Here is a 12,422-nt window from a genome sequence, read left to right on the forward strand (position 1 = left end):
AACTCATTCTTTCTTGTTCCCACATAGATAAAGACATCGTTATGTCATTACACTGAAATTACGCCTTGAACAGAATAACGGGAGAACAAAAAGTTTTTCTTTCTTCCCTTTGTTGATCAACAGCATGTTGACTGTACATTTCCTCGAGTTTCCAGAAGAGGGAGACAGAGGCGCCGCAGGTTTGAATGCGCAAAAGGTGTGTCCTAGTTCCTGTTCTCATATGGGGAAACGGCTTAAACCACCTAAGTCGGAACTCGTATATGATTGTTAAAATAGCCCATGTTTGAGCTTCATTTTCTGACCAAAGCAGCTGCTGAGCAATTAAAGCCCGTGACAATCCAGATTACCGTCTACAGATGGGTTCCTTTTAAGGGGACAGCCTGTGGAGGACCTGGCCTTCATGAGGATGGAAATCTGGGCCAGACCATCCAGCCTCTGTAGCGTTTCCTGTCAGTTGCTTCTGACCTTTTCGTAACCTTTATGTTGAAACTCAGAGTTTCCTCTATGACTGAAAAGAATGTACTGAAATTTTAAAAAGGAGTTTCAATTCTAGCCCAAAAAAATACCAAGAAATCTTTGTGATCTGACGAGTTCTACCTGTAATCTCTTCCTATTTAATGTCTGTTTTTGTGGCTCTAAATGACATTCAGTGAACCTTCAAACGTCGCCTTCAAAGGTCAAAAGCCCCCCGCCATCAGAAAAAACGAGACCACAACACGTTCATTTCAAACATTTCATTATTTTCTCCACATTAACTTCGAAACAACCTCATAAACCAAAGAGTAAGAAAGAGCATGCTCAGGCATGCAATGATGTCACAACATGATGATGCCACTCAGTGCGAAGTATAAAACATACAGTAGCAGTTTCTTTTTATATATATAATTTTATGTATCATTCATAAACTCAGGACATTTCAGTTATCCACGGAGAGTTTAAAAGCGAGCGTATATTTATTTATTTATTTATTTTTTACATTGCTCTCCGCGTCTCAAGTAGCCTTGTGTTTGTCGGATTAAGAGAGAGACGAGAGGGAGAAGGTCACGAACTGACACCAGATTGAGCAGGCGTAACAAACATGCTGGAAATAAAAGAAAAAAATAGAAACTCATCCGGCCCAAAAATAAAATAAAAGAAAAGAACAAAAAGTGTCTGGAAATGACACCGTAAAAACCCTATTTTTCCCTTTTTGACTGGCTCAAAAGGGTCGGGGACTTGGGGGAGAGTGAGAGACAAAACAGTGCATGCCATTTTCAGGGCAGGTGGGCGATGATGGGGGGGAAGGGGGGGTGGCCGCTCTCAGGCCACCTCCACACTAAAGATTTCATGACTGAATAAGCTCAGGTGAGCAGGATGGATGTGATCATACGCCGAGCCGGGTGGACCTGTCTGGCCTTTAAAGGGCTTTAAAGGGGTTAAAGGGGCGGGGCCTGCAAGGGTCAAAGTGTCACCTAATGAAAAAGATCAAATGAAACGCGTCTATTCACAAATAAAGAGCTTGAATTAAACCATTTCTACGTGAAGCCAGATCATTTTCTACGGGTTAAGGTGGACACGGCCTTGGTGTCGACTCCTCTCGTGTTTTACGGCGGTCAGATGTGGACAAAGAGCCTGAAGATGAATAAATAGGAGGCACTCAGCATTCTCTCTGTCTCTGCTAAAAGTAAGAAACTGGAATAATAATGACACATATACGTATATATCAGTGGTTATAACATAACAGTCTCGAGGCTGTACAAAGGGGCGTGGCTGAGTTCTCGTCAGCAGTTCCGTGCTCATGTGTTCCTGTGGCTTCACACTACGATCACTTTAGGAAGTCCATAAATGTCTGGACTGGTGCCGCTCGCTCTAATCTGAACCGGACGTGGCGTCGTGTCGGAGTGACGAACGGGACGGCGTGCGTACAAACGTGTGGACGGAAAACAGGTGATGTCACAGGGTTTGCAAATGCACTTTTAAATCTCCACGCAAGCCTCATGCAATGGCTGTGCGGGCCTGGAAAAACGGAAAGAACAGAAGAGAGGAATAATGGCGGAGCCCTTTAAAATGGATCTACTCTTGCAGCATAGTTCTGGAGCGCATAGTGCCGTTAATGATGGTGGGTGGGGCCCGAAAAGCAAAACAAAGGGCTGGAAAGGGGGCTTTACTCCTCAGCACGGAGCGTGTAAAACATGGGTTTTAGTCTCCTGAGACTGATGGAAAAATGGGAAAATGTGTCATCTCCAGTCCGTTTAAACCCCCACCCCCCCCATTTTTTAAAGCTGCATTCGTCAACATTTTGTTTTTTTACAAGCTCAAAAGAAACCATTTGCATGAGGAGCTCTCGAAGAAACGTAGGTGGGCTTCATCGGCGGGGAGAAGACCAGGAGCGATGACAGGAATCCTCTCGCTGGGGGGCCACGTGCTCTGGCCCAACAGGCAGAATGTTGGTCTCAGCAGTAATAATAGAATATACTGTAGATATCAAGAAGTCTGACAAGGTGGAACCTGTAGAAGCCTAAATAAAGAAGTGGATGAAAAGAATGGCTACTCCAATATTGAGTAAAATGACCATAACCACCAGGATAGAGCTGGAGCCCTGAAACACAACAGAAGAAGACGTTAGTTCGTGCTGCACCACAGACGCGCGAGGACGTAAAGACGGAGGACGGCAACCGTCTGAGCCCACTCACTGAGTTTGGTTTGAGGGTGAGAAGCTCTCCTTCCTGCTCCAGAGCCACAGGCTGAGACTTTAGGGGTGGGGAGAGGGTGAGGTCCCTGTGCAGCGGCCACTCCTCCAGCTCTGCCCCCACATTCAGGTTGTCCAGCATCTGCACCGAGTCCACCGACCCCTCTCTGACCGGCCGCAGGCCCCGGAACCGTAGCCTGCTGCTCTTGGGGGCCGGCGACTCCTGGCCCAGCCCCCGAGACGTCTGCGAGTCCACGCACTGAAGCCTCATGTCCACCGTGTACTCTTCCGTGCGCTCCTCATCGTGCCCCGTCAGGCGAGAGTGGGCGGGGCTCCACCTGAGCGTGCTCTCAGTGGTCCAGCCCCGCGTGAAGCCGTCCCGCTTTTCGGCGTGCTCGCTCAGCTTGTGGTTGGGAAGGTTGTGCTGCTTCGGGTTGTGGTTGGAGGAGACGTGGTCCTTCGCATTGTGATTGGACGCGATATAATCTTGGGGCTTGTGATTGGACGCGTGCTCAGAAGTCTTGTGATTGGACGTGTTGTGTTCCGAGCTCTTGTGATTGGACAGAATGTGCACCTGCGGCTTATAGTTGGAAGAAGGGTGCTCGCAGAGCTTGTGATTGGTGGAGTGATCCCATGTTTTGTGATTGGAGGAAGAGTACTCCCTCGATTTGTGATTGGACAAGGCATGTTTGGAGGGCTTTTGGTTGGAATGCTCCCATGTTCTGTAGGACTTGTGATTGGTTGAGGCCTTTTCTCTTGGTTTGTGATTGGACAGTGGGGCTTGCTCGTGGCCGTTGATCTGGCCCTCCTGCTCCTCTAGAAGAGAGGGCGTGGTAGAGCGGCTGCTGCCCCCTCGCTCTGGATAAGGGTCATCAGTCCAGCTGTTAGCCCCTCCCCTCAGAACATCTGTAGCCCGCCCCTCCACCAGCACCTGGATCTCCGCACCACCTTGGTCGTCAATGGCGCTCTGGCGCATGAAGCAGGCGTTTCTGGGCCGATGGGCAGATTTGGGGGGGCTGTAGGGAGGTGAGGTTGGCACGCTCAGTATGGGGCTGAGTTCAGGCGTGACAACCGGCGGCGTGGTGTCAGGAGTACACAACTCTGGACTTTCTGTTTCCGTGGAGATCACCTCGTGGTCTTTGTCCTTGGTGTCTTGATGCTTTGGCCTCTGACATTCAAGCCCTGAAAACAGTTGGAGAACAGCAGCAGTGAAGTTTGGCACGTGTGTGTGCATGTGTGTGTGCGTGTGTGTGTGTGTGTGTGTGTTATTAGCTATATGGTGTAACAAAGGTGCAAACTGGGTCCTGTGCCAACAGACGCTGCAGGCTCACGGAGGAGTTCAGTCTGAAGATGAATCGTATGAGTTTACCGTGAGATTTAAGTCCATTTCTAAATACTGAGAGTGGTCGAAGCCTCAAAATTCTTTACCTTTGAACTATGGTCACTATGGTTTTACAGATTTCTTAATTTGGTCAGTCCGTTAAACTGGCATGCTTCTCATTTCAAACTCACAACACTCACAACTACATTAGCGTTGTTGCTCTTTTGCTTCGTGATCCTGACTTGGATCATTTACCTGCAAGAATCAGCAGCAAAAGCTGAAGTTTAATGTGATGAAACCAGACACGCTTCTGTTTACCGAGCACTCACCGTTCCCGTAGATGTGAAAGGATGGAGAGAGCTCTTTGGCAGCGATGCGGGCCAGGCGACACTCCTCCAGGGCCTTCTGCGCAACTCCTTCTGCTGCCTCCGCCTTCCCACGAGCGTGGCTCATCCTGAACAGGCAAAAACAGGTGGTCGACCTCATCAATGAAGTAGCAGGATCCAGGCGGCGATTTAAGCCAAATCTCCTCTTTTAAAATCAGTGAAGGCGAGACCGCGCTGCTTCCTCGCAGTTACCTTGACATGGCGATCTCGACTTTCTTTTTGGCGATGTCGGCAGCCTTCTCGGCGGCCTCCATGGCTCGGTCCACCTTCTCTCGGATCTTACTGGCCCTCAGCGGGATCAGGTTCTTGCGCTTTCCACTCACCAACACGTTGTGCTTGTACTTCCCCTCCTCTTTGGTGCCATCAGGGAAGGTGGTGCATCCGTATCCGTGCCTCTTGTTCCCCGCCCACTCGCCTTCGTAATGCAGGCCGTCCGAGCGCCGGCTCACGCCCCAGCCGGCCCTCTGGTCGCTCCGCCACTCCCCAGCATACATTTCAGTGACCGTGGCGTCCACGGGGGCGCCCTGCTCGCTCTCGCTGGCATTGGAGTGAATGTCGGACGCGGCGGAGCTGACAGTGCTCATCCCGGCCTCGCTGCAGAACGAGCTCTGCTTGCTGAGCTGACTGGCCAGCGAGCTCTTAGACTCCGAGCGGCGCAGCTTCAGGCCGCTCAGGATGGACTGACGGAAGCGGCCTTTCCTCTTCCTCTGACGCTCGGCATCGCTTGGCACCGTCAGGGCGAAGCCGCCGCGTCCAACCGGGCTCCCCGCCAGACCCGCAACCACTCCGTCTGTGGCTGTAGTGGCGCTGTTATCCTCCAGCACAGCAGGGGGGCCGTGGCTGTGCTCTGAGCGGAGGGAGTTTATGGATGTCCGGAGAGGGAAGAGGATGACAGCCGCCATGCCGTACGGCACGCTCTGCCGCACGCCATAGCCGTGACGCATCCCGCCAAGCCATTGGCCCTGGTAGGTTCCTGGTGGAGACAGGAAACACCGAGAGTTACCAGGAGTTTTTTCAGAAATATCTCCAACGGTTCCTGAAAAACTGTGTCAGGTCAAAGGAACAAGCTGAAAACTCCACGAAAGTCGGTGCAGTAAAGTTGTTTTCTGTCGTCTGGGCACCTTTTTCTCTCCGATGTGATGCTGCTCAGCAGTTTCTCTCCTTCCCGACCTCTTTATCAGTATCGGGGCCACGGGGAGGTGCTGGAGCGTATCCCATGTGCATGTGGGCGGAGGCAGGGTACCCCTATGTGAACATTTGGGGGTTTGCTACCTTGCTCAAGGGTGCTCTGAAGGTGTCCTAGCCACACCCCCTGCCACCTGAACACCTTCCATGTTTGTCTACACCGAGCTTGAACCAAGAACCCTCCGCTCCTCAGCCCAGTCCCGTACGGCCTGAGCCAGCAATAACAGGTCTGTGAGGTTATTGGTTATGATATGAGGGCCAGCAGGGCTCTGCTCACTGGGCAGAGTCCAGGCTGTCACATGGACACCTGGCGCCCACCCTTCAGACCACGCCCCCTAGCACGGGGAGCAAATCCTGCAGATCAGGCAGAGGAATGTCCATCCCCACCGACCAGGGAACTTAGTGAGGAAACTGGAGTTTTCTCTGCGCTCATTCGTTTGTTCTACCGAATGATTCCAAGCAAACGACCACAAATAAGCCGAATGTTGCTGCCGTACGTGCGGTCACGTCTTTAATCTGATGAGCCGGTGTGCAGGATTTATCCCCGGACTGATAAAACCCTTCTAACAGCTGCTGACTTTTTAAATCTGCACCGAAACGCTGGCGATCACACATCAGCGCCGTCAAACTGAAATATTCATCAGACGATCTGCAGGATGAGACGTCCGTCATTGCTGAGCAACGGAGTCACGCGCAGCCGGGAAACATTTTACAAAGTGCATCTGCAACAACAGCGGACTCTGGAAGACATATTTAACTTCTAAACTGTCCACGTGGTGAAATCTGACCAAGATCTGGTGGATCTGGTAGATGTAGTGTGAGGAGGAACTGGGGGTGACGGGCGGGAGGGAGAGAGGAACCAATTTATCAATGAAATCCAGGTATTAGTGATAGTTCTTGGGTGGGTTTCGCCCCTCAACGTTGGTCACTGTGATGTTCTGATGGAATGATCCTTCCTGAAGGCATCAGGGGAGGATTCCCAGGAGAGGCTCTGCCCATCTCCCACCCTCTGACCCTCCTCACCTCTGTGGCCGACTCATGTTTCAGACAGGAAACTCCGGTTCACAGTGTGTGTGTGTGTGTGTGTGTGTGTGTGTGTGTGTGTGTGGGGGGGGGGGGGGGGGGGGTTAGTACCAAGGCAGACGTTTTGGCAGCTCTTCTGATCTGGATTCTGTCATCAGCCTGAAGCTCAACCAATTGGTCTGATTTATAGATGAATCATGGAATCAGAGTTTGATTCAGATCAAACATGAAATCATTTTGCAGAATTTTGGTTAAAATTAAATATCCAAAATAATATAAATATTGTTTAGAAGGTGTTTAGAATATGGTGCTGATCTCAACACACTTCGCCCTTGCTAATCTAAAAAGTACAATTCTTACCCTCCACATGAGTGTCGTCGGGCTTATTTATAGACCAGGTAACGCCAGTTGTTTGTTATTTTTGGAGGAAAGCTTATTGAATATCTTTTATGATTCACTCCCTGTAATAGGCTTTTTCATATTTCTCCTTCCTGGTCTGATTACATCCCAAGTCCCCTGATTGCGCTCCTGTTTTTGAATCATCGCTTCAATATTGAGTCATATATATTGTGAATTACGACAGTTTTCATGGATGTCGCGTCCACACGACTCCAGCAGCGCCTGAAACGCTTCAAATCAACCTTTTGCTCCTGAAAAATGTATAGAAAAAGTGGAAATCTGATTAATCACGGGGGTATAAGTGAAACATTCCTATTTCACCAGTTCCGAAATGCACGTGTCCTTTTCTCTACGTCTGGTTTGACTCAGCGAATTATTTGACAAAATTTAAACCACTTAATTTTGTTAAGTGCTGCAGCGTCCCAGATCTTTCCCACACATTATTCCAAACAAACCTCCATAATCCCAGTCATGCACTAGTCTTGAACTGAGGATTTACAGACATAATCCTGAAAACTGACACTGGGAGCTACACATCTTTTACCCAGACCCACTGACAGAGAGAAGGAGAGGCATAGTTTTAAGACTGTAATTGAAATTCTAAGCTAAAGTTGCATCCTAGAACACGTAAATTATAATAAACAACTACAGCAAACCAATAAAAAGGGTATTCCTGTCCTCCAAAAGCTTCCTTTTAGCCTTTTCCTCCTCTTTTATATCAGGATTTGCTGCTCCTGAACTGGGCGCTGTCCAGGGTCCTGAATGCCAGGTTTGGGCTGGGATATCATTTGATCATTTGATTAAGTGTTCCTCTTCTGTTGACAGAGACTGTGTGTGTGTGTGTGTGTGTGTGTGTGTGTGTGCATGCGCACCAGCGTGTGCGCGTGTCCTGCACATTTATTGGGTTATGGAAAATGTGTCAGCTCGTGCGTGCTATATTCATCTGTCGGTGGTTTTCCATGTGAGCAGAGCGGAGGAGGTGGAGCTGTTGGTTTTCCGAGGTGGCTTTTTGACTTCAGAGCTGATGCAGCTCCAACACAAACAGCCAGAACATTAAAAACGGACTTGAAAATCCGCCCCCCCCCCTCCTCTGTAAACACAACATTGCATTTATGAATATTTTACCAACATTGTTCACAATGTTTCCACCTATTTCAGAGAAATTTGAAGGTTCCTTAATCTGGAGAAATAAATACTAACTATATGATTTCAGGATCAATAAATCAGTGAATTGATTTGGTTGTAAATCTCTGTTTGTGTTGTTGTGTTCACGTCGGCGGTGCTCTGCACACAAACCTCTGAAGTCTGGAGAAAAACACGCAGCAGAGAGCCAATGAGGGAGCAGAAGCGTCACCAGGTGATCCCTGGTGACATGCTGACCCGCTGTCTCTGCGTCACCATGGCGACAGAGGGTGTGCTGCAGTGAGGAGTGGAGCGCTGGTGTGTTTTTATACTTGTGTTTCTGCTTTACCTTGAGTGTAACTGGAAGTGATGGTCAGGTTTGGTTGATGATCCCTTGTTCTGGTCATTTTGGATCTTTTCCACATTAAATCTCTGCTTTATTTTAATGCTACGCTGTCTGTTTGTGTTACTTATTCTGGTCTTTTTTATTCACAAATCACCTTTAGCTTTAGTTTTTGCATGGATCTCCTTTTAGACCTCACGTTTTAGTCACCTTGCCGACTTTCAAAGGTGTGTTTTTCCTTGTTTTTATCTCCTGTTATTTTAGTTCCACATGTTGAATAGATCCATTTATATTGATTATTAGATAACTTGATTACTGCAAGTTTATTAAACCCAGAGGAAAATTTCAGCCGCTTTGCAGCTACAAGCTGTGACTCTTTTGGCTTCTTCGGTTTCTATGTCTTCGGTGCCGACAGTGGAGAACAGAAGAGTTCTGCGAGTCGAGCAACAGATCCATGTTGACTTCCTGCCCCCGGGGCCTCCTCAGCCCATCGGGCCCTTCCCGGTAGGCCTGCTCAGAAATGCAGCAATGCGCGTGGATCTGACCTACATGTTATTTATGTAGCCCGTATTGGAAACATGTGACAGTGTATTTTAGCAGCAGCTTCAGTAAGCAAGTTGCTCCACTTTCAGGCTGGAAATCAGTTGTTACACTGTTAATTTTGGTGTGAAGGGGCTGAAACGGATCCTTACCTCCATCAGAGTAGGTTTCTGTCCCGTATCCATCCTGCAGACCATTGCTCCACGTCCCCTCATACCGGGCCCCGCTGACCGTGCTCTCCAGCTGCCCGTAACGACCTTTGAACCCCTGAGTCCACTCCCCTCTGTACTCCCATCGGCCTTTGCTCTCCACGCCGATGCCGTGCCGTTTGCCCTGCGCCCAGGTACCCTGGTAGCTGTTCCCACTGGGCCACGTGTACACACCCAGGACCTCAAAACCATGACTCCAGGCACCGGCGTACTCCCCCTGACCCTGGGGTCCAGTGCAGACCCCACGTCCATGGGCCTTACCCTGCTCCCACCCCCCGCAGTACGACCCCCCATCATCAAAGTCAAACCTGCCTCCAGTGGACATGCATGAAACAGGTTTTGGCAAATCCTTAGAATGTCAAGGAAAAAAAAGACGATAAAAAGAAGAACAAGGGCCTGGTCTCACTCAGGGGGAGAAACCAGGGAGGAGGCCTCAAGTGGATCAGGTAGCACGAAGGTGCAGGGGTTCCACTCCTGCTCTCCTGCTGCGTTTGGGATGTCCAACAGCCAGCTCCTTGTTTTAAAATTCGGAGACGCGTCACCAAACAATGGAGAAGCAGTCTAAGCCTCAGCGCTGGTTCTACAGTGACGAACGTCGCTGCTGAACATGCCGCTTCCCATGGGCATGTGGGCTCAGAGTGCTTCTCATCCTTCTCCTCCTCCACTTCCTCCTCCACCTTCCCACTCCGTGTAGCCGCACAGGCCAGCGAGGCTTCCTGTCCAGTCGCTTCCGACTCAAACGGGACCCACCAGACGGGAGAGGCCTAGGCTTTTTCAACCGGTCCCGGAGGCCCACAGAGCAGCAGTCGTGGCGGCCGCGACCAAACTCAATCAGACATCACAGCATCCCCACATCCCTGCCGCACCTGCACACAGCCAGGGAGGCAGGACAGCGACGCCGCCGCAGCCTTACGGCATTAAAATTTAAATGACGGGAGAAGAACCGAGGGAAGTTAACGATGATTCTGTGTAGCGTTAGCCCGGAAACAGGCGATTCCGGGCTAACGCTCAGAGAGACACAAACATAGCGGCAGGAGCCTCGACAGACATCAAGAGAGCGAATATCTCTCCTCTCTGCTCGCCGCTGATTGGAAGATGAGGCGCTCTCCTCTCCAGGAAGATGAAAACAGCAGCAGAAGAAAATATAAATTATTCCTCTCTTCCGCCTTGTCCTCCGCGTCCCAGCGTTTGCTAAAATCTGGATTGTTGTTGTATCTCAATTCCACCAAGTCATCTGTCCTCTCTTTCGGCCTTGCTCTCTCTCCCTCTCTCTCTCTAAAATCTGCTCATTACAGGACTGTTCTACCCCAGCCAATACCCCTCCCCCACACGCATGCACGCACACACACACAACACACACTCCTCTCAGCTCTTAAAGCGATAGCGACGAAGGGATGGTGGAATAGCTGGCTGCTCCCCCCGGTGGGGATACAAGCCCGCTCTTTCTAATTATCCAGCCTCATTTTACTCGCCAAAATCCGGTCCGTCAGCACTGTGCTTTCCCAACAGCCGCACGTTTGTGAACTCACCGTCTGCACAAGCCTAATGGACCCCCCCTCCCCTCCTTGGACTGAGCTTTAATAATAATAAGTAATGAGAGATCAACACGTCTGTCCGTCACTGTGGCGTCAGACTATCAGAGTATCATCTTGGTCAGGGTGGACTTCCAGAATCAATAACTGGTGCAGGGCAGTATTGGAAATCTTTGACAGTGAACGCATCATGTGTGTCTGCGTGGCGGCCAGGATGGCGAAGCTGTGTTACTGTTGCTTCCTGTTGTCTGGGGCAGGTGGAGGCTGGAGATTTCCTTTTACTTTTCCTTGATATATCTCGGAAACCTGCCCGGTGACGCTCTGTTTGCTGTCAAATCCTCAGTCGCGTCACTGAACTTTGACGCTTTTCCTCGTTAGCTGCTCTGCAGGTCGATGACACAGAGTATTTTATTGGCTCCATTGTTTTATTCTGTGTCGTACTGGAACAGATACCCCTCAGGAGTCTGTTGAGATTAGACTGGGGGTTTCACAACAAAGCATTTCCTCTCCACTATTATATTCAAAACGACCCGAGAAGGCATCACTGTTCATATTTTATCACCTAGTGTCCCCACAGAGATGTTAAAGCTCTCCATATTCTTTTACACTCATGGTTACGAGAGCCGTTTCCATCCACACCCACATTAACAATGTTACCTTATGGCTCTGCTGTTTTCATTACATTTATTTGAAGGGAAATTCGCATGATTCAGCCAATAAATGATGTCACGTTATCACCAGGATGAAATATTACTTTCTTCACATTGAGGACTGGGACTGTTCCTAAACCAACGTCAGCAAACACTTAGTTTTCAACACTCTAGATGCCTTTAATGAGCCCTCTGTAGATTTATTTTTAGGTTTTAATTGAGAGAAAAACACGTTACCTTGGGCTGGGAACACAGGAGCCTCTTAATGAATTCACAGTGAAAGCGACATGTTGCGTGTTTTAAACTGAGCAGCGAGTGAGTGAATTAACGTCTCCGAGCGCTCGTGTACTCACGTCACGGCTGCATTCAGGCACCGAGGACCCGTGGACGCCATTAAAGAGCCTCTGGGTGCACCATCGCTGGGCGTTCACCTGGACGTTTAGGACCAAAGGTCACAAAGCAAAACACAGCGATTACATTTCTGTTTCCAAATAATGCAATAAAAATTTTTATTATTATAAAAAACCAAAGTGGAGCTGCTGTTCTTTACGTTTGACAAAATGGATTATTTTTACATTTAAGGATTAAAATGAAATGAATCATTTTATGTCCACCGATGAAGCTTAAAAGAATTAGGAATTATCTCTGTTCTTGGAATCATGTCAGAGGATTTAATGCTATAAAATGGTTGTTGCCATGATTCCAGAGAGCTCTGCAGTTGGTACTTACTAAAATTAATTTGCCTTGAATTAACGTGTGTTCTACATCCAAAACTGATCCGAAACAATTACAGTTGTTTAAGATAGTGTGTAAATATTTTGTTTTAGTGGGATTTTACTAGTGTTTCTGATCATTTCTTCCAAAACATATATACTTAAATGTTAATTACATAAACCAAACAGACCTGATATATAAACGGTGGTTTAATTTATATTTATGACTACAAACAAGCTGCTAACAATTTAGCAGCAACGATAATTGCATCACGAATATTTAATATTAATTTAAAGTGAAATGGTGGGGAAAAAAATAAAAATTAACCTA

The 12,422-nt window shown here is 48.6% G+C and overlaps 1 protein-coding gene across 2 annotated transcripts; it reads right to left on the reverse strand.

Annotated features, from left to right (window-relative positions):
* Positions 1 to 725: 725 nt before the first annotated feature.
* jph3a (junctophilin 3a) lies at positions 726 to 11,809 on the reverse strand. Of its 2 annotated transcripts, none has more exons than XM_029845965.1 (5): positions 11,732 to 11,809; positions 4,568 to 5,348; positions 4,319 to 4,443; positions 2,673 to 3,850; positions 726 to 2,578 (listed from the first exon to the last, which is right to left on the reverse strand). In XM_029845965.1, exons 2-5 carry the CDS (start codon positions 5,317 to 5,319, stop codon positions 2,498 to 2,500), a joined length of 2,136 nt encoding a protein of 711 aa, XP_029701825.1. In that variant the 5' UTR covers positions 5,320 to 5,348; positions 11,732 to 11,809; the 3' UTR covers positions 726 to 2,497. The 2 variants fall into 2 exon arrangements, with proteins under 2 accessions (XP_029701825.1, XP_003969783.1); XM_003969734.2 differs by lacking the exon at positions 11,732 to 11,809 and adding an exon at positions 9,140 to 10,519.
* Between the last annotated feature and the right edge of the window lie 613 nt (positions 11,810 to 12,422).

Source organism: Takifugu rubripes, chromosome 13, assembly GCF_901000725.2.
Source record: "Takifugu rubripes chromosome 13, fTakRub1.2, whole genome shotgun sequence".
Lineage (NCBI taxonomy): Eukaryota > Metazoa > Chordata > Actinopteri > Tetraodontiformes > Tetraodontidae > Takifugu > Takifugu rubripes.

Coding starts and splice junctions, on each gene's coding strand:
- jph3a (XM_003969734.2), bottom strand. CDS start 9,521: ATGTCCACTGGAGGCAGGTTTGACTTTGATGATGGGGGGTCGTACTGC. Junction 5,349..9,139: donor AGAAACCTACTCTGATGGAG/GTAAGGATCCGT, acceptor TGTCTCCACCAG/GAACCTACCAGGGCCAATGG. Junction 4,444..4,567: donor GTCGAGATCGCCATGTCAAG/GTAACTGCGAGG, acceptor TTGCCTGTTCAG/GATGAGCCACGCTCGTGGGA.